Genomic DNA, 25,561 nt, shown 5'->3' on the forward strand with positions numbered 1-25,561 from the left:
TCAATCTGAACAAACTACCAGGAGTAAATTTCCAGTTTGAGCAAAAAACGCATGTATGCCGTGTATTCTGGGAAGTAACAAGGTCCAATATACGTGCTGTGGTCTGTACGGGCTAGCAACTGTGAACTTAACTTAAATCTCCAACAGTTCAGAACACAGCATCCGTATTTACTGTTGTTGCTCACACTCCAGACATATCTAGCCAATGATCATACTGAACAGTCTCGCGTGGTTTGTAGTGACAAATTATCACAGTGAACACGTTATAAGTTTACAAACTCATCAACAGATTAGGACCAGAGTAAATGAACAACAGATGTGACAATGCCTCAAGTAATGGTAATTTAATGGTCGGGCATGGCACAGCAATAAGCATTTCACCTCATGTCATACTGTGTATGCATATGTTATGTGACAAAAAAAATTTGAATTTTACTTGAAATTTGAAGTATGGCACCTCTTTTTTCTGGAATAATCTACAGAAGGACCTGAAACTGTCAGAGTTGGTGGTGATGCAGAACAGTCCTCTTGGTCAATGTGATGTTACTTGTTCTTAAAGTGTTATCGCATATGATGTGAGTCTCACACTCCCTCGATTTCACTGTGCGTTTCTGTATTTGTTTCATATGTTAAATCTCAGTGAGACCAAATAAAAGGATGACATTATGGATGTGTGTGTCCAGTGGTGTTACCTGAGTATCTGGTGTGAAAAGTTATCTTTCTGCTCAGCTGTGATCCGTGATGATGGGAATCCTGGAGGTTGCAGCGCCTCTTTCAACCACACGGCGAGAAGAGAGAAGCAGTGCTTGTTCAGACAAAACAGCACATCTGCAAACTGGTCCATCAGACTCCGAGACGCCCCACCTCCAATGCCCTGGGGAGAGCAGAGGAGGTAAATTACATCAGGGACTTAATCGCAGTAAATGAGGAAGAAGAGTTTGGAGTGTAATAACACAGCAAACAGCAGGATCACTGAAATGATGAAACATTTCTGTGGTGTGAATGTGGTGCTTCTCACCTCCAGAACGGCCTGTACCAACAGCTTGCCGTCCTCCTGCACCACTCTGGCTAATGGAGGCACGTCTGAGCAGTGGGGTAATAGTTCAGTCTAAGACAGGAACACAGAGAGAATCGTCAAATTTAAAGACAAATGACTCACTTCTGAACACACTCGTATGGTTTAAGCTCTGTGTGTGTGTGTGTGTGTGTGTGTGTGTGTGTGTGTGTGTGTGTGTGTGTGTGTGTGTGTGTGTGTGTACTTACAAAGAACAAGCACGTTGACTTGACAGTCGGAGCCTCAGGAAATTTGAGTGACAGAACTCCTAGAAGTGGGAGACAGAAACTACTGAAGGCTGGTGTCAAACATTTACAATTTGTACTTTGTACTGACAAGCACACATTCACAGAAACTGTAGCAAAACACACAACAGTGTGTATGGTTGTCTAAATCATGTGCAAACTTACCGCAGTGGAACACTGCTTTCACGTCGAGGCTCTCAGACAAGAACAAATCGGGCTTCCGTTTGAGGGCCTAAAAGCAGATAAAGGAATTAAACAGAGTATGTTTTTGTCGGCCCGACCCAATCGGTACTGCTTCACCACATTCCACTGCATAAGATCCTTCAAATTTCTGGTATCAACAATACCCGCTAAGCCTGGTAGTCAGATCTGACAGCAACACGGGCAAGGAGCCAGATCTGCCTACCAGGCTGCAATACTCTCTCTCCGTCTGTTTAGGAAGAACTATATGCAAACTCATACAGAGATCCTCCAATGCAGAAGTCGGCAGGTGTAACAAACAAATTGCACAAAATCAAACTTTGAAATCATTTGAAAACTTAAGTCAAACTAAAAGCAATGGTGGTTTTGGGCTCGTTTCTTGAACTCAATTGTATTCCAAACATTACATTCCTTGTTTTTGGTTGACTGGATTGAATATGCAACAGAAGTGTGTAAGTAATTAACATGTGCAGATAAAGAGAAAGACAACTCATCTCATAATAATGAACTCATTCAGGATGGAGGAGAGGAGAGAGGGAGAGAGGGAAAGGGAAAGGGAGAGATGAAGGTCAGATCTATCCAAAGATAGAAAACCAAGGAAGAAGAATGAAGACGAAAGACAAAAATATAAAACGGGAGAGCCATCAGCCAATTTGTCTGAACTGATTAATATTAGTTGAATATTAATTCATTTGGGCTTTGATTGGCTCTGGGCTGGAATGACTTCAGAGGAGGACTCAGCTCAGAGACTAATCAGTCACCTGAGACCACAATGCTGATACTCATACTGTTGCATCATCCTTCCCATGAGCGCCGCATCAACTAAAATATTTCCTCTGAGGTTCTGAGTTTGTGGATTTATTTTTTCCAGATGAGGAAATCTACCCTGGTGTTGACTTTAGGGAAAATGGTTAAAGACATAATACGATTTAAGTGTGTCAGGTGGTGGATTTTATTGCAAAATGACTTCAAACAAGTCCTCTTGATCTTTTGTTATAAAGTAGTAACTGGTTAAGGGTTTACATGGCATGTGTCATGAGAATTTAAGACATCAGAGGGTATAAAACCCTTCCAAAAAACCCAGGGTCATTTTAAAAATGCCCTGTTATCTTACTGAAACAAGACTGGTTATGTGATGATGGTAACTTGGCAGTGAGAAGAGAAAATCCTGCATTTTTGCAAGAGGCCATAAAAAATGTTTTATTAGCTGATTACCTGAATATAACCTGAACTTACAAAATAAGGATTTTGGTTGTTTTTCCTTACTGTACTGGGCACACTGCACAGATAAAGCTCATTTCTACAGGGCAAATAAAAACTCTACATGAGTACAGCGCTATGTTTTTGTGGTGAGGAGACTGTTAGAATCAAAAGCGTTTGAGGAGAGACAAACGTCCCGTTTTCAAACATTCCCCTCGTGTGTTACATTCCACTGCCTTGCCTATGTAACAAAGAACAGAAAAGGGTATATTTATATAGAGAGAGAAGAGGACAGAGAAACAGGTCGGAACTAGAAAAAGAGAAAGAGAGAGAAACCCAAAGTGAATGAAATAAGAAACCAAAAACACACCTGAGCTTGGAGTTGCATAAATGAATCAACAATATCAGGATGATCCCTGGGTCCTAAAATATAATAAAGATGAAACTTAAGAAATCATAAGAGAATAAGAATAATATACAAACAGCAACTTAATAGATTCAACAGTCATGTGGAAATAAAAGAGAACTCAAAAATATTTCATTGAAATAATTCACACGTGAGTAAGGAACGAAGGGGAGAAGGGGGGGAGGGGCATATGAAGCTTTGGCAGAGTCTTGGAAGAAGAGACCAACCAAAAACAAAACACAGGCAGAAGACAAAGACATGGGTCTGTTTGGAGAGAGAAACGGAAAGAAGTAACGAGAGAAAAAGAACAAACCTAAAAGAACAAAAGTGTGTTTGGAGTGGGAACCCAGGAGGCACCTCTGTTACTGTTACAGCTTGGAGGAGGAAAAAACAAGGAGAAAAAAAAAGGCACCAAACCAGAATGAACCCTCTTTTATCTCCTCCTCATGAGGCGCCGCCGACATCAACACCATCAAATAGCAAGCAAAGCATTTCCTCTCATTTAAACGAGCACCTCAGAGGTGAAGGTTACTGTAAAGGGTCCATTCAGCACTAGTCAATAACATCCCCATTGGTTCAAATGAGAGCCCACAGCATCAATAGGAATCACATTTAACATTAAGGACAGCTTCACTTATCACGACCTCCCTTTATGCTGGACACAGACTACAAGGCTCTGAAAACATATGATGCAGAGTTAAACACACATCTCTTGTAAAAGCGGAAGAATCCACATTGAAATTTTTGACTTTCGGGATCAATCCAATAGCGAAAGGTTGACGTTGGAAGGACTCCAACTTTTTCTTTTTTCTGGATAAAAGAAAACAGATGTAGTGAGCGCCCAGCTTTGGCTGTTCCCAGACTCCAAACAAAGTTTCCTGCTCGATACCCTCCTCCAGCCCACTACCACACAGGAACACTTCCGAGACAATTCAGGATTATTCAAAAGGGTTGTGATAGTGAGCCTGACTAATTCTTGGACAACAGTGGTTGCAGTCGTATGGAGCAAGCCCTCCCTGCTATGTTATATGTCAACTGAAAAAAGCTAGTCTTTTTGCTGTGACTGTATCCAGTACTAATACTACTGCAGGACACCTGCTCAGAAAACAAGAGTTTAGAGGAGGGAGGAGAGGCAGCCATTACTTAATCAGTCAAAACAGGAAAAGGGGGAGAAGAAAAGGGGACAACACAAAGGGAAGGGGAGTATCAGACAGACTTGGCAACAATACTCAAAGCCATGTTTAATGAAAGAGGAGATATCGACTCGAAGATGTCCATTTATGTCAAATATTTAATAATCACTCTAGCCCCCGGGTTACGCATATGAGGAAACTTTTCCTCAATGAAATACTTACATTGGTTTGTAAATGTAAAAGACAAATAAATGTAATAAATAAATTCCCCTATTGAACAGAATCATGACAACATCTCAACTGTTACAAGATAGTAGCAGATAGCAATAATCTGAAAATGACTTGAATCATAAGTGGAAAAAAAGGTCTGCTTTTATGACTCTCTGTCAACACACCAAGCAGACAGACAACTCCGCTCACATTATTGAGTAATTAGAGTGAATGTCTAAAGGTCGACTGTGGAGTCCGATGACCTGTAACCTTTTTTGTTGTTTTCTTTTTTATGCTCCCAGGCTGACCTGTTAGCAAAATCTACTATGTTGCACAAGTATTCTTAGCAGGAAGCATCAATGGACATGAAATAAAACCACCTCTGCTAAACCAAATCAAAAACTGTCAAATCAAATACGACTAGAAACATGTACTCAAAAAAGGAGCATGTGCACATTCAGGCAAATTTGTTTTTTTTTTTTAGGTGCCTGACAAAAAAAACCCCAAAATAAATCACAATATGTTGTGAAAATTATACGTCCACGATTTAAAGGTCTACCTCTGCAGAATGTAAAGGAAAGATTAACTAACTATTAAATTAGAGCCAAATAATGTGCAGCTTTTCTGTCTTTTTCAGAAAAAAACCTACCTGATTTTAACAGAAACCGTTTATATTACTGACACTCCCGCCCCTGCAGGACCCCCTACCTTGCTGGAAGATGGACAGTGTTACCGAAGTAACCAGCTCAAACAGAGCCTTGATGGGTGGGAAGTGGTCTGTCTCACTGGCAAAGATATGCACCATCTGAAACAGCAGGGCCTCACATTAAAAACTATTTTTACTTACACATAAAAAACTGGGTTACTCAAAGGAAAACAGGCTGCAGTATGAAGAAAGGACTTTAAACAGGCAACAAACTAACCAGATAATTACTGACTACCAGACACTTTATTAGGTAGGCTTCACTAGTATTGAGCTCGGCCCCCTTTTCCTGTCAGAACTGCTTTAATTAATTGTGGCATAGATTAAACAAGGTGCTGGAAACATTCCTCAGAGATTTTGGTTCATATTCATGACATTTTTGTGAGACTGTTTTATAAATTTTATGTTCAGTTTCTCATTCTTTGCCGACAGGAGTGATGCCTGGTGTGACCTGCTGCTGCAAACGCTCATCTGCTTCAAGGTTCAGTGTGTTCTGCTTTCAGAGATGTTCTTCAGACCTTGCTTGTAACAAGTGGTAATTTGAGTTGCCTTGCTATCTGCTTGAAGCAGTCCAGCAATTCCCATCTGACCTGAGGCATCAACAAGGCATTTGGACTATTCTCTGAAAACCTCAGAGACAGTTGTGTGGCAAAAATCCCAGTAGATCAGCAGTTTTTGAAATACTCGCACCAGCTTGTCCACACCAGAATCAAAGCCACTTAGATCAGCTTTTTACCCCTTATTCTGATGCTCAGTTTGAACTTCAGCAGGTCATGTTGATCATGTCCACTTGCTTAAACTGACTGAGCTGCTGACATGATGGCTGATTAGATATTTGTGTTAATGAGCAGCTGAACAGGTGTACCGAACAAAGTGGCTGGGGACTGGAGGGATTTTTTTAGATTCATTTTAGAAGGCAAGCACATATTCTTCTATTTTCTTTCTTTACTGTTACCCAGTGGAGAGATAAAAACAAGCTTTGTATTATTACTTTTAATTCCTCCAGTATTTCTGGATTTTTCTTATCTGTGGAAATTGGCATAATTGACACTTGTTTAGTAAGTAGACATTCACACGTTCAACTGGACTTGCATTTGAGTTTTAAAAGAAACGGACAAAAAAAAAAAAAAAAGGAAGAAAAAAGAAAAATTAGGTTTCTTCTGCAGAAACCTTCCTGCTTAGGCTACAAACTTTAACTTAAAACATATGCTGTGAAGCTGCAAATAATAAAAAAATCGGACTAAATACCATCTGTAAATAAATACACCAGACCTTTTTCTGCGGAGTAAAAACCTAACACATTTATTTGACATTATAAATAGCACTAAACTGTCAGTAACTGCTTTTAATAGGTTCATAGTGTTCTTGCTTAACCTCCTGAAGGAAAATGTAATCAGTAATAAAAACATGTTTCAGTTATGTGGCAACATAAATCCTACTAGAAAGTCTGGTGATGAATAAATACCAAAACTCTGGATCATGACTTACAATGTTATTTAGCATTCTCATTAACCTTGGACTTGCTGGCACATAGCTCTGTAACTCCTACACTACCACTTTTAACAAAGCTTTAGAGCTTTAAAAGCAAATGAAAAGATACTCATATATGTCTAAATCTCTGACCAAAATGTGTGTGTACCTGTCGGGTGAGGTCAAGGGCTGAAGCCTGCGGAATGGTACTGTACATCTGCCCAAGCATCTCACTTAGCTGAGAAACCATGGGAGCAAAGTCATGAAGGAGAGTTTTCACTGACTTCTCAAAGATGGCACACACCGCCTGAGGGATATTACAGGATTAGCTACATAAAATATAGACAAAATATAAAGGCATGCATTGCACATCTTAACAACTCACCTCTACAACCTGTGAGTCGTTGAGCCACTTGCTGAGTACCGTCTGTATGAGAGCAAAAACTTGTTGCAAAACAACCACGACCTGAAACACACAGACATCATTAACCATAATCTGCTGACATCTGTGAGTCCATATAGTGCGGCTATGATTGTTATTGTTATAAATAGAAGTATAAATCCCCAGTCATGAGTTTATTCAGTGACATCCTGATGTGTTCAGTGACGGAGACAGCATGGGTTGGGTTGTAGAGAATTAAAGTCAAACGGCTGCAAGGGCTATGCATCTCACTGCTTTCCATGTCTACTTAACTAGAGTGTGTCATGCTATAAAGCTGTAAAATGGTACACTCTCTGTGTTTATATTAGCTCAAATCTGACAAATACAGATTCAGCTCATTGACGACAGCCATAGAAACTGTTCATTCACGCAACACTTCTAATTAAAGTGATGACTGTGTGCTGTGACTGACCGGGTTTGGTCCTGGTGGAGGTGGGGCTGTTTTGACAGGTGGTGCTGAGCCGTCCGCTGACTCGTCATCCTGCTTGCTAATGTCGAGCGTAGTGAATAGGTTGGACAGCAGCCCCAGGATGTGGATGATTGCTAACTTATTAGAAGGATTAGGCTGAAGGAACAACGAAAAAAGAGAAACAGATTACTTCTAATTGGAAATTTGCTCATTTACAACCTAATGCCGGGACCCAGACTGACTAAGAGCATTAGTGTCAGCCTTGAAATCTATAACTGCTTAATTATTTAAGACACAAACAAATCTTGAAAACTAAGACATGTTGGCACAATTACAATTGCGAACAGAAGAAACAGTTTTAAGAATGATTCAAAGGTATCAACAATTCAAGGCGGTAAGAAGTGAAGTGTAAATAAAAACAATAAATGAAATTTGACACTAAATTTATTCAGTAATAATAAACTCAATGTTACGGTTAGGTTAAATTTGTTCTTTCATATTTATATCTTTACAATTAAACTGTTAAATTATCATATTTTCAATTACAATTTCAAGTGAAAAAAATAATTAAAATTTTTTTTTGTCTTGTTGTCATACCACTTTTCTTAAAGGCATCATCACACCCACCCATGCAAACACACTTAGCACAAACACACCATCACAGGTAAAAACATTAGTAGGAGTTTCACAGGCAGTGGTTAATAATTGCCATTTTTGGTGGAGATGTAACAACCAAATTGCAACAAAGAGAACAAACATGTAGTTGCCACACCCTCTAAGAGCCACATCTTTTATGTCTCCTTCAAATCCATTGACAGTCCCATGCTAATCCTGCAACAACTGCAGCTGAACTACAGTTCATGGACAAATGCTTCTCAACAGCCCCCAAGTGCCTCCATCAGTTATTTATTCCCCCATCACATGTCATGGTCATTCACCCCTGACGTAATGCAACCCGAAGGTCTCCCCACTAGGTGCCACTATTTGTCCGGCACCAGACACCACCTGATTTCCTAGTCTGATGTAATGCCGATACATCAAAAAGCAAGACAGAAAACAATAAGAGGGGGAGGAAACGAGGATGGGTAAGACATGGTTTGACTGTGTGTGCGTATTTTGTGAAGGATGGGAGGTGAGACAGGGCCAGAGACAGACACAGAAATGAAAAGCTTCATCTAAACTGACATCTCTATTCAGCCCATCCAGGGTCTGTACTGATAAAAACAAACAATACCACACACAAAAACAAGCGATCAGGAGAAAACCTGTTCTGTTCCACAAACAGTAAATATCAGACTATTTTTAGACAGGAACAGCTCTATATTTGTACTATCCAGTATGACAGTTTATTGGATGTAACATTTAAACAGAGTCATGAATTTTCTTTTGCCTGACTGTTTGCTCACAAGCATGACCTACTGTAAGTACATTGGTGTAGGCAATTTTATTTTCCCAACTCTGCTTTTATCCTGTGGATGTTTCCATGAGTAAGAGAAAGGGTGTCTTTGCTACTTCCATGTGAGTCACTAGCCCATGGTGCAGGGTCAAATCCAATCTGGTCCCGCAGAGATATGTTCCACTGCAGTGACACCACACAGACACAAGGCCTGTTCCTATTGGCCAGAATCCAACTGTGCCTGCGTTCTGTTTGTGTGTGCCGTTTCACGTTGGTTTGTATACGTACCGTCTCATCTGCTAGTTTCTCCAGTTGCTGAATGTAGGGGGTTATGAGAGAGTGAAGGTTTCTTAAGATGTCTTCCACGGGGAGAGCAGAGAGCAGAAAGCCAAGAGCCTGCATGAGCCACATACACTGACTTGTCTGCAAGAGGAAGGAATCGCAGGTTTAGCTTTAGTTTAAGCAAGCTTTAAATCATCACAAAGATCTATACAGACATAGCTAACAGATTGTTGCACAACACATAATCTTCAGACTACAGGCTGCAAACATGTCACATAATCCTTTCACAGCTTTTCTCATTTAATTGTCACTTCTAAACTGAGTGCCAGGACAGAGACAGAAACAGAGACTGAACGTGACACGGTAAATACTGACCTTGTGTATCTGCTTGATAAGCACCTCCTTGATGGAAAAAAAGAGAGAGAGAAAGAAGGCTGTATGATTTTGAGAGCTCAACAAAAACATCTCAAAATAGCAATAAAAAAGTAATCCAAAATAATCCAACTGAAGTCAGTTCAAAGTGTACTTATTTCTGGAAAACAAGAACATTACAAAAATCTGCAACACCTTAGCTTCCAAAAACGAAGAAGGAAGCAGTTAGATTATCAACTTCTTAAATCCTGGAACAATTTGGAAGAAAGTACACAAGCGTATAATATCCACACACCTGTGAGACAGCGACTATGTTTGTCGCATATTGGGGTAGGTCATATTTGCACTCCCTACAGATTTTCTTGAGGGTTGACACTGAAGACACAGAAAGGTCTGGGTTTCCTAAAGCTTGTAGCACCAAGGGAAGGACACTGCTAAGCATCACTGGGTGGTCTGCCAACCATTCAGCGAGAGCACCTAGAATTCAGATACAGATCAACAAACTATTTGTGTGTTTTTTCTGTATGCACCACAACTGTCTAGTCACATGAATTACCATTATTTACATTTGATATTCATTTTATTATCTTTATTGTCTTACCTATTGTGAACATCACTGTGTCTGCTAACTGGACGTTGTTGATGTTGATTCTGGGGATGAGACCTATCAAGCCTGGGATAACGTCAGAGTAATTCACATCTATCGTCTCTGCTATGGACTGGAAGCCATACAGCAAAGCTTCTGTGTGCTGAAGGAGGAAGAAGAAGCGTATCAATGTATTTGTGTACAAAATAAGAAAGGTGACGCAATTATAATAGCTTAAGGAATGGATTAAAAGAAGAAGAAGTGATAAATAAATAAAACATTGGAAAGAAAAAATAATTCAAAACTGAAATCAAAATGTTTTTTGTTTTTGTGATTACACATTTCGCTTTTACGTCTATTTAGGTTATATAAGTCTACAGGTGCTAGCCTCAAAAAAGAATTATATCTGCCATGACACATTTTCAGTCCAGGCTCTTTTGCAACACTGAAAGAAACTGAAAATAGCTTAGATTACTTCTTTGCTTGTTTATGTGTCTATGTCTCACCCACCTGCCATGATGTAGGCTGCTCTGCATTAGTCAACAATCTTCCCAGTTTGTCATACAGGTTACTCAGCAGCTCAGATCCCAGCATTTCATACACATACATGAGTGTGTCTGAGATATCCACTCTGAAGGACAAACGTGCACAGACAGACATTTTAGGGGCACGGACTCTAGAAACCTTATCCATTGATCTGTTTACAAGACAGGTTTTGCCCTCTCAGCTGTCAGTTCAGTGAGAGTCTATTAGAGGAATACATGCTCATTTGTTGACCAATCATCCTGTCAGTGAGTAATTTCTGAAACTCTTAGACCATCACCGAAACACTTGCACACAACAGCAGTGGCACAAACGGGCTTGTACAATAGACTGAGACAGATCCATGCATACAAATGCGCAAACACAAAAGCAAACAAACACACCTGTAGATTCGGAACTGCTCTTTTTCATCTGAGGACCAGGATGCATACTCCTGATCAGAGGGGAACTGGGCTTTGTGCAGCAGGACATCCACCAGCTGGAAATACACTGGCCTGTAGACCTGCAGATATACGGCCTGTTTGTCTGACTCAAATGACATGATCTCATCCTGAGAAGAAAGAGATAAAGAAGAATCAAATCGATGGTCTTTTACATAAAATGACTGAAATACTTCCAAGGTATCTATCTGACTCACACAAAGTTCACAAAAAAACAAGAACTGATTTTGGTTAATAGTTTAGATTTTACAATAATAACACAATTACCCAAGCTCTGCAAATAGAAACCAACCATGAAACAGATAATATAGAAGACAAAACCCAATGATTTCAGAGCTGCAATTAATAATTTAAAAAATGAAGACAAAGACCTATGACAGCCCGAAGAAGAGTTTATTTGTGCAATATGAAGTGCAGAATGACTCATGTTCTCATGAAGTCTGTTAAAAGTGAATTGCAAGCTTTGTGATACTATGGAAGAGGTAGCAAAACTTAATGGAAGGGATGGTTTTGAATGCCCAGTAAAGACATGACTAGCAGAAACATCTAGACTTACTGGGATTACCCATAAACACATTTTATATACTGTAAGAATCTAACCTTGAGGTACAGATCTGATTTGAACATCACTCACTTGTAACGTGTACCAAAAGGTGAGTGTGAGGGAGCTCGTTGTCTCATTGACTGGGTAGTGGCCAGGGATGCCTGTACAAAACATGATCATGTTGACTAAAGCCAAGAAGCTCTGCCAGTGATCCACCTGCTCCAACAGAGTCCTGGAGAGAGTGGGAGAGACGAGTGTAAAGGGAAAAAGAAAGAGATAGAAGAAAGGTGTGATTTGGCAAGTGCACAGTGAAGTTAGTACACATTTAAACTAGACTACTCCTCTCTTTAAACAACACATAAAACGCTGACAGTGTAAAGACAGTTTAAAGCATGATTTATTTCATACAAACTGAGCTCAGTAAAAACCAAGATTTAATTGGGGGTTTATTCCCCTCCAAAGTAGGGATGGGTATCGTTTAGGTTTTATCTGTACCAGTACCAAACCGGTACTTTTGAAACGGTGCCGGTGCTTAAACGGTGCTCGAACCGGTGCTTAAAGAATGGAAAACACAAAATTGGTCCAAAAACCTCATGTTCAGCTGTTTTTTTGTAAAAAGATAACAATGTTAGCCTTTTCTGCCGCTATAGGGGATTTATGGCATCACTCTTGGCTGGAAGCAGTGCTTAATCAATGGAAAAAACACAAACTTTGTCCAAAAACCTCTCATGTTTAACTGTTTTCCACTTTTTCTTTGGTCATTTTAGCCTTTTTGGCCAGGGTGAAGGGAGTATCTGCCATCAAACAAGAAGACAGCCGCATGTAACTACGACGGTGTTTGCTAGTTCACCTTACGTGCATTAATGTAATAACGTGGTTAGCCTACTCAACGTAAATTACACACGAACAACATTAAGCTACTCACGCAGAGAAGAACGGCTGCTGCTGCATCATCATCCATCATCATTTCTGCTGCACTGGCAGGGCTAGGGGCCAGGACTCTCCTCTTTGGGTTTTTGGGGGATGTTGCTAACTCCGGGTCACAGGCAACCCATGCGCAGTAGATGTGCACGATGTGAGGTCTCGCAGCAAGCTATCAAATACGGCGCATTTCTCGGCTTTTAACAAAATGCTATAAGTCACCAGGTGTTTCATCAGATTCGAGGAGTCACCTCCTTTGCACAGTATCACCTTAAAGCACTTGTTGCAGGCTGCTGAGTTTGCATCTTTTGCTGTGAAGTACAGCCAGACTTTGACCCTTCACCTTGGGCATTTTTAATCTGTAGCTCTGCTCTAAAAGGGCCCGCCTACTACACTTGCCATAATGGCACCGGATACTGGTACCCATCCCAACTCCAAAGTAGGAGGAAGTTTTTTTCTCAATAACTTTGTAAAGACTTTGAAAAAGCATTGTTTTCGTGCAACTCTGCTGCACTGAAGACCCATGAAAATGGAAATTAGTCTGCTATTGTTGTAGAAGCTGTTTTCACACCCAGGAATTTATTTAAAAAAAAGAAAGAAAGAAAAGTGATGAGGTTATGTCTCAGCTGTCTCCATCTTTCTTTTCTGTTCCCTGTCTTTGTCAGAGATGCACGTCTGCGTGACAGCACCGAATCAGACACACAAAGCAGCCACTGAGGATAGGATGAGGCCTGTATATAAAGAATGAAGATGAAGCCTGGTCTTTGGCTCTGAAAATTCTGCAAGCTGCACCTTCCAGGATGACCGTGTTGGGGTTGGCTGTGTTAGAATATGCGCAGTAACCAATCAGAAAATAAAAAGCAGTTCTCCAATTCAGTGCTTTGTATAATACCTCTTCTGCTCTTCATTCACTTTCTAGGCTGCTTAACCACCACAGCCTGCTTCTTCTCACTTTTTCAATTCCAATGCTGCTCTGGACTCTATATTAATATTAGAGGGGTTTTTTTTGTTGTTGTTGTTTTTTTTTTTTTAAATCTAGATTCACTTTTAAATACCGTTTGTGTTGTTTGTCTTATCTAAATTGAACTAACAAAAAGTGCTTTTTAAGATTTTTTTCATGGCCACTCAGAAGTCCCTTCCCCCAAAACCATGCTTACCTTTATGTGTGGAAACACAAAAAGGTAAAGACCACTTCAAAAAATAACTAAATAACTCGTATTTCCTGTAACCTAAGAAGGTAGGTTAAGGTAGTGCCACTTTCAAAATTTCAAGGGCAAGTAATTTCTTGAAATATTAATAGCAACAATACTGACCAAGATCACTTTATTTTTAAGTGTTTGTGCTATAATAAACACACACCTGGAGTGGTTTTCTCCCAATGTGACGGCGATCCGGCAGATACCGTGGCAGGTTTCCATGTCTCCATTCTGAACAGCCTCTCTGAGCTGCTCCTGGAGTGCCAGCACTTGAGGGACCAGTTTCAACAAAGTGTTCACATATCTGCAACCCATAAACACAAACGAATACAAAGAACATCTACAATCAGTATTTATGAAACTGCAAAGTTTAATAAAAATGATTTTTTTTTTTTTTTTTAATACAGCAGATAAAACACAGGATGCAAGGCTAGGGACTCTCAACTGGTGTATATCAACCTGACTCACACTGCTCACAGCTAGGTTGATGTATTTATTGCTCCTTTCCAAGACAAGTGTTTATTTCAAATCAAATCTCAGTCCAAGTTAGTCCAACCTCTGATCTAGCACACCCACCGTAAAAATCCCACCAGAAAATCTATTCAGAGCTTCTTCTCACAGCTTCACTGCTGTCAAATTTGATTCTGTCCTCTTCCTGCTGTCTCAGCCATTTATAATTCCCTCACTCTGGCTAAAAGACCCGTATGACGTGACACACGGCACCACACGCTCCCCTCACAGCTGCTCATGTGACGACATCATACAACATCAGTTCTCCTGTCGTCTTTAATGACAGCAAGAAAAAGAGTGACATTTGGAGATGAAGGGCTCCTGAATGTCAACTAGAAGATTATGTGCATGAGTGAATGCTATACATGTAAACCATATTACGTGTGTCCCACTGGGTTTTTGTGGCATGCAGCCTGTGCTTCATCTTTTACGAGAAAGTCAATACGGAGGTTGGTCCAGGTCGATGAATATTTATCAATGACAGAGCAAGGTTGTGGGACTATACCGGCATTTGGAAAAGCACACAAAATTATAAAAAAACAACAACAAATATTTCAACCTAATCAACTGTAGGTTAGATTAGAGCACTAGAGAAGCACACTAAGGCCACAACTGACTATTATTTCCATTATCAGTATCTGCCAGTAATGTTTTTTTAATCTTTAAAAAAAACAACAATAACAAAAAACATCTATTTGACATACGCAAAAAAAAGTCATCTTTAAATTGTGATAGCTACATGGATTTCCTGTCTATGTTGACTAATTAAATATTTCTCAGTGGTAATTTAACAGCAGCCACAGGAAAAGTGTCCAGACCCACCCGACCCCCCTTGCAATGTACCTCCTGTGTTGCACGTTAAATGTATCCCTTGCTGCGGTCATAGAAAGGATTTATTATTTTAATTTCTTTAGGACCCTTTTATGAGTCAAGCAGATGGTTCTATGGTCCTGTATGAAGTCCAGCCCTCTATTAAGCTGCCCATGCTGACTCAGCCTTTTCTTGAGTGAGATCCACCCTGTTGTGAAGCACATGTGTATGAATATGGCCTCCATCTAATAATCTCATACCTGTACATCTATTGGCCTAGATCCTGTGTTCAGCTGTCTAAGTAATGCTATGAGTTGCACTGAGAACTGCACTTAACCTAACTGACTGTGCGAGCACGCATGTGTGTACATGTGACCGGTAGACTGCACTAATGCACTCAGAAGATCATTCATTTTTAATAAGGTGCTTTGCAAATGCAGGTCATGCACTTTTAGCTCAGAAAAGGAAGGCTTGGTGTGCATGTCATGTGATTAAAAGGGAAGAATGAATTTGTATGCATTTCCCCACTTCCTTTACTTGAGATGACATTCTAAGATAAGATAAGATAAGATAACCTTTATTAGTCCCACACGTGGGAAATTTGTTTTGTCACAGCAGGAAGTGGACAGTGCAAAAGTTATGACGCAAAAATTAGAATACAATAAGAATAAATACAGTACACAACTGTACAGAATAGAATAAAATAATATACTATATACAGTAGAATAAAATAGAATAAAAATATACAATAAGATAAAAATAGAATACGAATGCTATATACAACTGAGTAAAAATACAACGATGCCAGAAAGGATTATTGCACTTAGTGTTATTGCACATGTGTGGATGTGTGTGTTTGTTCATTCTGGAGATTCCTCTGAGACAGCCTGCTGCCATCTCCTCTCCGCTCGCTTATAGTTATCTCCTCTTCTCTTTAGCTCCTACCATGATGTTATACAATTTCTGCCTTTCTTGACTCCGCCTTCATTCTCTCCCTCTCATTCCAGCTCTCTCCCCCCCCCCCCCCCCCCCCCCCCCCCCCCCCAACATCCCTCTCCCCACCTCTGATCCCCTCTGCAATTACTGCAACACTCTGAGACAGGGGAAATGGGTTGCCTGGCAACAGGATGCAGCTGGACCAATAGCATCCCCCTAAATGAGTTGACTGTAATGTGTTTAAACAGAAAGAGAGAACAAGAGACAGGGAGGAGGGCTTAGTGCTGATGAGAGAGATGAGAAAGGGGAAAGGAAGAGCACAAAGAATCAGAGGTAGAGTGAGAGAAGCGATAAAATAGAATTAAAAAAGCGATTGTGAAGGATGGAAAAAAATGTGGGCTTTGACAGTATTTTAAGGGATAATGGAAAAACAGATTTATTCGTTTCCTTGTCTTTCATTCACTAATGAACAGATACTATTTTATGGAGTTACTTTAACCTTATGATTAAACAATGGACCAACAAAACCAGCGGCCACATGTGTCTCAGGAGACGCTTCTAATAAGACATGACTTCTGGGAGGAGCTGACAACCATGACATTAAAAAAAGAAAAAACAAAAACATAACTGAAAAAAAGGAAATCAGAAGAAATCAGAAGGATAACATTTGTAACAGTCTATTCTAGGAGCCTGGAAATACTTATTTTATGCTGTGTGTGTCATGTTGAGACTGAAGATGTTCTACCTGTAACTCCACTGCCATTAATTGTCCTCCTACCATCTGCTAGGAATAATGTCAGGTTGTTTAAAACAAATTGTCAACAGTAACTTCACAGGTCCAACCCTCTGTCTGTGCAGCCGTGCAGAGGTATGGAGGATGAAGCCTTTTATCCTTCCACACATCTCACACCTTCCCTTGCCCTCCCCTGTCTCTTAGCATCCTTTCTTCTCTTTGCATCGCCCCATCGCCCCCTCCCTCTAGATTTCTGTCTCTAAGGGGAGGGGTAATGGGTGCCTGTTATGTCTGAATCAACCGGGGCATGATGACATCTCTCCCCAGCTCTGTAACCATAGCAACGCCAGCCAACCGAGAAATGCCGCTCTCCTCCCCCTGGCTGTCAGATTGCCCTGTATCAATCCCTCCCTCCTTCCTTCCTTCTTTCTTTCCATCCCTCCCTTGTGCCCTTCCAGTGCCCACCCTGTCTGCTCTCAGCCCTAAGCTACTGATTTTTTCATCTCTCTCTTTCACTGTTTTCATTTTGTCTCCAGTGTATTTTCACCAGTTCCTCACAACCTTTTGTGTAGCAGTATAGTTATCATGTCGTCTTATAGTTATAATCCCATTTTAATGGGTAAACATAAATGCACATTTACAAACATTTGTACACACCTTTGGGAGTCGGGTTGCGAGATGGCATTGACTATTGCCTCTACTGCTGTGTCGAAGAGCTCTGGGTCGGGCAGGGCACTAAAGCAGTCGTGCACCAGGCCTTCACTCTCGCTGAGGGGCACATCTAGCAGCACCCACGATGACAGGCAACGTAGCACGCGAGCTTTCACGGCTCCCGGGCTGTCTGTCCGCCGCAGTAGTTGTTGCAGTAAGGGACACACTGACCCCCACTCCCGTCCCAGGGCTCCCCGAACCTAGAGTGAGAATGATAAAAAGGGTTAATACTGCTAAAGCTTTGTTTAGGTCTAGTATTTGTCTCTTTTATTTTGGTGGCAATAAAATACTTGGATACCATACTTTTTGGAATATAAACCATTGTTTTCTCACAAACATCTCTGTAGTTAAAAAAATCCAGTCAAAAGAAAGAACTGTTGTTCAAAAACATTTAATAAAAGAAAGAAAGAAATGTGAGGTAGCTAAAATGCAAAAAATGTTAAAGCTTTCTTAGTCTTGTGTTGTCATATCATAGCATAAAATGAACTCTGGTTGAATACATGGGCTGCATAAAATACTACAAGAAGTCGCTACTGGCATGTGAGCCGTTTAAGTTTTTTAAATTTTCCACATTTCCACAACAAAAAAAATCTTATAAAGCACTATTAACACTCTGAAGATGCATGGACAGAGTAAAAGAGTTAAAAATTTAAAAAAATATTTAATATAGGGAAACCTGCAGTGGATGCAAAGATAGGAGAAAGGGGTGCCTGGAGAGATACCTGTCCTTTCCGGTACTGGGGCAGACGGCTGGTCTGGAACTCCTCAGGCAGGACAGTGAGCAGCTCTAGCAATGCAAGGCAGCGTGCCCGTCCGTCCACTCCTCCCCCGTCCTCCTGAAACACTCGCACCATCTCTGCCACTGCGCCAGGCCAGGCCTCAGGCATGGTATTGAGTGCCAGAGAGGCCAATGCCACACACAGCCTTGTGAGCACCATCTTGGAGCCAGAGGAGAAGCAGGCAATCTGGGAGAACAGCTGGCTCTTCAGAGACTCATACTGGTCTGTGGGGATATCTGACCAGTACCGAGAGATCTTGGTGTGAAGTGCACTAGCGCCAAAGTACTGGATCTCTGGAACCTGTGAACGAAGAAAAGATGGATGCAAATTACAGAAAATATCTTAGTTTCTTCTATCTATGTGTGTCTTTGTGAGAGTCTGTGTACCATGTACCTTTTCTGGGCTCAGGAGGGCCCAGCAAAACTGCCAGGCCTGAGGCGAGACCTGAGCCTGCATTAGCCATTTCTGGGCCAGATTCTTGTTTTCTATATTAGGGTCATAGTACAACTGGTGGAGTGCCTATGAAAAAGAAAAGAGAAGAATAATACTAAACAGTGAAACCAATCCATACAGTCTTGAACCATGAAGGATCTGAACAACTTTCTTGTGAGAAATGTTTGCAACTACACTCCACAGTCACAACAGTGGGTGTCCGCAAACAGACCTGCTGCGAATAGATGCATTCCTTTGAGCGCTTATATGCTGGAAAGGCCTTGATGCCTTGAGAAATGAGAATCTTTTCTCACTTGGCAACACATAAACACCAAATAGACAGGTTACCTCCAAAATCTGAAGAGTTGAGAAAGCAATGACCTGAAAACAGGACTCTGTGAAATGTAGCTCTGAGTAATTTGAGTACTTGAGTGCAGAGAGAGCCAAAGAAAAAAAAAAGATAAGGGATGAGTGTGAGAGAGGGCAATACAAGAAAATAAAATGCAGTGTTAATTAAACAGACACCTCTAATCCTGACAATGCTAGACAAAATACGGAGGCACTACTCTGCAAAAAATGCCTTTTTATTTCCTCCTCTCTGTCTCGCACACAAGCGCACTAGCACACATACATGCTCACTGAACTGAAACAGCTGGCTGCCAGCACATAGTGTCTCAGGGAAGCAAAAAAAATCTATTCAGTGAGCTTTTGATCCTTGTCTTTTACCCCTGAAGCCTGCTCACATCACTTCCTCCACCACCAGTCATGCTCTCCTCTTTTCTCTCTGACAGTTCATCTCTCTATTTTTCTTCCTCGAGCCTTAACTGTCCATCTGGTTTCTTCCCATGCCTCTGTTCCTCACATTTCTTCTAGGATTTACATTTTACCCCAAAATATAATGTTGTAGAAAAGGGAAGGTTTAACAATACAGCAAAAAAACATGACAGGTTACAAAGGACAACAATACAACTAAAGCTGAAAAAAGACTATCAATACAAAGTCAATACTGACTAGAGGCAGAGTTTCAGGTGATGTTCTCTAAATGTCTGTCATCCTCCACTGCAATTATCTGTCTCTACTCACTATACTACTCTGAACACGGCTGCTGGCTGTTAATGAGCTGACTGTTTGCACAGTCAGGTAGCATCTGTACATAGCTGTACAGATGCTATAGCAAGAGCTATAGGAGCCATATGTATGGTAAGGGGCCTTTACTTATTCTTAGCTCATACTTAACATCTATCTTCAGTTTCAGAGAAACATAAGTGATAACAGGCTATGAAACCTCTTTTTTTTTAAACCACATATACCACGATTGAGGACTGTTGACACATGGAGAGAAACTAAGCCTGATAAATTGTAGGGAAAATAAGGACAACGGTTTACTGCTGCTTTTGTGCTAACCTTTAACTATAATTCAACCTGCATTACTGTTAACAACTTATAAATTGAGGGGTGTGAACTATGTTTCACTTCAAGTGTAGCATGCTAGAAAATATGAGAACCACTGATGTAGAAAAATCTCCATGGCAAAATGTATGAAAAATGAATGTTGTGCTGTGATTTGGCAGGATCTTTGCAATTTGGCCCCAACTATAACTGGATTTTTAGGACATTTATCATTTTTAGAGAGAGGAAAAATAATTTCAATATTAATATAGATCAGCTAATCCATCCATTTGTGATGTATATAGACCTATCGGCAGTATTTTCCTGGAAACATTACCTGGGAAGCATATATGGAAAATAGGCAATGTTTCCCATATACTCAGTTATTTGTGGCATCTCAGTTATTTGCGAGATGCCACAAATAACTGACCAGCTTTCTTCTAATGATGTTCTGTTTTTTTAAACCATTTAAATCTCATTTTATTGATGATTAGCACTGAGTGTAATCATTTCACTCAGCACCTTGTTGTCCTTCTCACATGATCGTATACAAACACTAGCAACAGACCCATCTAGGAGTTGCTCTGCTTCTCTGTGCTCATTATCTGAATAAAATATGATAATTCAGGGGAGGACTGCAGTTTGCTTTACTAGAGAAAAGTGTCTGACTTCACAAATCTCACAATCAACACAAATATTTATGTGCGAATTTGCCCAAAACTACTGGATTTAGGTAAAACTGAAAACACACTACTCTTCAATAAAGTTAACAGAAGCAAGAGTGCAAGGAGCCTGGTACCAGGGACAGCTATTAGTTAAAGTTATAATACAACAAGATCTATGAAGTTACTAGGGTATACATAACTGAGAGCGAACTGCTCATCCAAGAGGAAAATGTTAATGCAAATCTGAATAGATGAATATTCAGGTCCAGCTTTAACTCATATACCAATTAAGACATAGATCAAACATAAAAAGATTGGGTGTATAAAAAACGGTTTAGTCAGTTCCACTGTGCCATTGATGTAATTCGAGTCATAAACAGCAGCTTTTAACTCCACTGTGTGATCGCAGACTTCTCCTTATTTAATCCTGAACAGCGCTGTGTCTGAGCTGCTCTGTCCTTCCGAGGTTTATTATCAAAGCACACCATGCTAAACAGTCTGCTCAGTTTGCTCCTTTAATCTGTTGACAAAGAACCACTGCTTGTCTTTTCCTATAAATCACACGAGACATCTCAAAAATCTCAAACAACTGTATTGTCTACTGTTAACTGGTTCTTAAAACAAGAAGAAAAGAAGAAAACCCACATCCTTAAAAACACTGGCCCTCAATTTTACTTGCAGTTGATAGAGGTAGTTGTATCTACAGATGGTCGCAAAATGCCTGCACCACCTGGCTTCAGCTGAGGAAGCCGAGCTCTTGGCAGACACTGTCAAAGGTCATTAGCCTCCTCACCACTGTAGGAAGGGAAAGGGCGTGTAGGTAAAAAACAAAACAAAAAAAAAAAAAACCCAACATGCCTCCATCAGACAGATTCACTATCTAGCTGAATCCTCACGACCAAAACAAATAGCTATAATACTTCACCTATAATTTACTAAATACCAAATATGAAGCAAATCCAGGAGGTGAGAGCCATTACAAATTAAAAATGATCTTATTAAAATAACAAAACGTGCATAGCAGCAGATTTGGACTAATAGAGGCAGGCAGATCTAAAATAAAGGCAGTCTTTTTATTTTTATTTTTTTACTAAAGAAATCTCTCTTCCCCAGCATGCTTTTAAGGCATAAAAGCAGGAACCCCCCACACACATACTTTGGAAATATCTTTGCACACTGTGTTCACACACAGCAGGTCAGGTTCAGTGTATTTTCAAGCCATCTGTCCACAAGTGTCACTGTAACAGCTACGGTTGTGTATGCAGAAGGCATGATCACATCACTGACCCATGATAACACTGCGAGAGTCAGAGACATGCAGACGAATGATGATTAATGAGGGAACAAAGAACAATAGTTTGTGTGCGCGGGTGGCTGTTGACAGCATACAGCCAAGATAGAAATTAAGAATACTATGTTGCCAAGAGTGATTATATCTCAGTCACATGAACACTAAAAAAATCTCTTGTACCAAATGTCTCCATATGTCAAGTCTAAATATGCAGTCCCTTGTTCCATAAACCATTTATTTTCCTGAAAAGTTTCAGAGGACTGCTGAGGTTTAGATACTGAATTGAGGATAATAATATTTATTTACTATAGAAATGCATCTATCTGATATTTAGAGCTGACGTTAGTTAACAGACATGACAACTGAAAAAACCCCATAAGTGTGCTTTTCCTGTTGACTTCACTCTCTGTGATTTGTGCTAATGTTCGGTGTAACTGTGATCAACTTCCTTAATATTATTTTACTTCATCTAACTAAAGGTGCGTCCCATGATTCAGTTCTAAGATTGTTGCCATTTATCTTAGATATAAACAACCATAATACTGTCACAGTACCACCCACCCAAGGATTTGGCCACAAGGATGTGAAGGGTATGGGTCTGAAGTAGGGCTGTTCGATATAACGATATATATCGGATGACCATATAAAAACGTCTATCGTTTCATTTTACGCTATCGTTTGTTTCGTGGTGTCGCAAAATAAACTCTTTACGGCAATATTTTTTCATCGTTTTGATGGTCACTGTAGTGGCTATATTAATTTCTTAAAGTTCTCTCTTTCTCTTATATTTTATATAACCACACTACAGACGGACAAGCGCCTGTTTTTATGCGTTGTGGTTAGCAACAACGACAGTAACAGCATCGCATGTCCGCTTGTTTATGTTCCACATAAACCTTTCACAATAAAGCTCAAGATCCTGTTGAGACTTTTCAAAATAAACTGAAGCAGGTGAAAGAGCAGATTATTTACAGATGAGAAGTAAAAAAAAGAGCCGCCAGGTGCTAAAAAATAAACCTTAGACTCAAACGTTAGAACAGGCTGTTCCCCGCAGCACGCCGTGTAATAAATACAAAGAAAACGGCGGCTGTTACAACTTATGTCTAAAAATGTATCGTTTCATGCATCTGTAAAAACACTCGACTCCAGCTACATGACGCGCAGCTGGAAACACTTCCCGCAAGTCGAGCTGCCCGAGATTCACAGAATTTACAGAAAATTATACATTTTTGTGATTTATATCGTTATCGGACGATAGAATTCTTATATCGGGATATGAGATTTTGGTCATATCGCACAGCCCTAGTCTGAAGGGCCTCCAGGCATACTAAATTGCCCTTCATGAAATGACAGGAGCAGGTGTGAGATGATGGGTTTTCAAGAAGAGGATACTCAAGCACCTACAGGCTTCACTTCCCTCTTTTTTTGTTTATTTGGAATATGATTACTTTTATGTCTCATCACCCAAGTGTTGAACTGTCTGCGGGGTGAGGAACCGCAACTCAAGACTGAATGGAGTGCATAAGCTGGCCCAAATCTTCGGAGTAAAGATTGGGCGAGTGGAAGCCATGTATTCTGGACTTTACAGGGATCGTCATTTCGCCTAGTGAGCCTACGTGTCATCGAGGTAAGGCCAGCCTTCTTTGCATGCCGGTGGCCCCTAGAGAAATGTGAAATGTTTGACGACCATTAAAATATCACTAAAGCAAAGTTTCATTTTTATGCAGATGATACTGTGATCCACTCCTCTGCACCTACTCCTAATCAGGCTCTCTGTCAGCTACAATCAGTTTGTAAAACATTGCAGCACAACTCTGTGTGTGTGAACTCAAACGTACTAAACCTTTCAGCTCTGAGAGTGAGTTAGTATCACAGAAGTACTTATGAATTACAATTGATAACTTTAAAAAGGGTATCTAAATTGAAGCATCTGGTGAAAAAAATAGAAATTTTCTGTCACTGTTGATTAAAACATTATGTTAATTTTGTAAATTATGGTTATTATTAGAGTCAAGAAACAACACTACCCAGGGAAGGTTTTTTGGCCAACAATTGGCCCAATAACAAGCTGCGAGAAAGCACGGTGTTCTTAGTTTCACAGTCAGATTCTCCTGCTCTTTGTTTCAAAATACCAAGATGGTGAGGGTGAGAACACTTAACTTGTATCTTTACATGACAGGAGCTAATTAACCAATTATTAATGTCTAGACGTAAACATTAAAAAAAAGATTCCCAGTCTCTTTCTCACAGTGAGTAATTCAGGTTATTCATTTAATACTGGCATTGGATTAGCACAAGAAGATATATCAAACTCTTACACTCTCACTACTGAAAAACTATTTAATACATCATGTGTAATTTCTCAGTGACAGATTTTAGGGTGCTGCTATGTTCTATAATATGTTAGCTGGCTGGGTGAATAGTCTCCTCAGCCTTTAAATGTGATAAAACTTCTTAAAACTGCACCTGCTGCTACATAGATCTCACCCTGAAATTACCTACAGTTACTGAATGACAGAGGTGCTTTACCAGCTGAGAGGCAGGGAGCTAAACCATACTAAATGGACCTTGACAGTCTCCTGTGCACAGCATCCTGTGTGGGGTGATTACAGGTAGTTACGGTAACAGAAAGTCACCCTGTTAAAGTTCCCTTGAGCAAGAATTGGGCCGATCCAGTGCAGTGTTGGGCTTCTTTCCTGTGGTACAGCAGTATTTTGTCTCAGGGGAGAGCTAAAAAATGGCAAAATCCTAAAAACATACTGTGGCGCTCTGAATTTCCTCTTAAAAATTCCCTTTCTTGGCACATAGTGACTCCAAAGATAATTATAGTTGGGCGGAAATGTACGCCAGTGTTCGAACCCCTTTTATTATGCACACAAAGATCCTGACAGTGTGACACTTTGTTTCACAGAGCTGAGACTGAACAAAGAGCACTCTATGGAACACATAGAAACACTGGGCCAGGAACCATCATCTCCACCACTATCTATAATATAAGCACACACTACCAAACACCCACTGCAGCAAAGGGAAAATTCTGCATCTACAATCTCCTTTTTTTAACTGCTCCAATAAAATTACAATTTATCTTTTTATTCATAAGCCATATGCTACTGTACAGTAGGTAATTTACTGCTGACACTAACATATTAGACAATAAGTTAAATATCAGATTTACATGCTAAGGATGTTTTTAGGTAAGCAGGAAAAGACACTTTCCATTCTCTTAGCATCCTACTGATCCCATAACCAAAGTGTTATCACCAAACTCACAAGAAAGGATAAGAAAATAGAAAAAAAAATCTCAGCTACCGGTATTACTTTCTAAATATAGTCAAGCCTTAGACTAACAATATCTCATTAGTTTTGAAATGCCACTGCACTATAAATACAAAACTGCTGATATCTTTTATGGGAAATTATACTTCAGATGCTATGTGCTGTATGCATGCTATATTAGTTCATGAGATTACAGATAGTGCTGTACGGCTTGGAACAGACTGAATGCTGGTGCAAGCTGTCACACAATCTGAATAACGACCTTAAATTCTT

The 25,561-nt window shown here is 40.1% G+C and overlaps 1 protein-coding gene across 1 annotated transcript in view; it reads right to left on the reverse strand.

Moving 5' to 3' along the window:
* Positions 1–25,561, reverse strand: part of LOC146641135 (importin-13-like) — a 29,873-nt gene that overhangs the window by 2,477 nt on the left and 1,835 nt on the right. Inside the window, exons 3-22 of the mRNA XM_085397815.1 lie at positions 18,626–18,751; positions 18,176–18,532; positions 17,400–17,653; positions 13,917–14,057; positions 11,727–11,868; positions 11,036–11,202; positions 10,620–10,740; positions 10,125–10,272; positions 9,819–10,000; positions 9,527–9,553; positions 9,158–9,292; positions 7,477–7,629; positions 7,008–7,088; positions 6,792–6,929; positions 5,158–5,254; positions 3,071–3,123; positions 1,465–1,531; positions 1,264–1,322; positions 1,019–1,108; positions 693–874 (exon numbers count right to left, since the gene is read on the reverse strand). Of these exons, the coding sequence (XP_085253941.1) occupies positions 693–874; positions 1,019–1,108; positions 1,264–1,322; positions 1,465–1,531; positions 3,071–3,123; positions 5,158–5,254; positions 6,792–6,929; positions 7,008–7,088; positions 7,477–7,629; positions 9,158–9,292; positions 9,527–9,553; positions 9,819–10,000; positions 10,125–10,272; positions 10,620–10,740; positions 11,036–11,202; positions 11,727–11,868; positions 13,917–14,057; positions 17,400–17,653; positions 18,176–18,532; positions 18,626–18,751 (2,720 nt within the window). The remainder of the gene's footprint in view (positions 1–692; positions 875–1,018; positions 1,109–1,263; positions 1,323–1,464; positions 1,532–3,070; positions 3,124–5,157; positions 5,255–6,791; positions 6,930–7,007; positions 7,089–7,476; positions 7,630–9,157; positions 9,293–9,526; positions 9,554–9,818; positions 10,001–10,124; positions 10,273–10,619; positions 10,741–11,035; positions 11,203–11,726; positions 11,869–13,916; positions 14,058–17,399; positions 17,654–18,175; positions 18,533–18,625; positions 18,752–25,561) is intronic.

This window comes from Rhamphochromis longiceps, linkage group LG23 (assembly GCF_057381845.1).
Source record: "Rhamphochromis longiceps isolate RC_006_pf linkage group LG23, R_longiceps_female_GT1.1, whole genome shotgun sequence".
NCBI lineage: Eukaryota > Metazoa > Chordata > Actinopteri > Cichliformes > Cichlidae > Rhamphochromis > Rhamphochromis longiceps.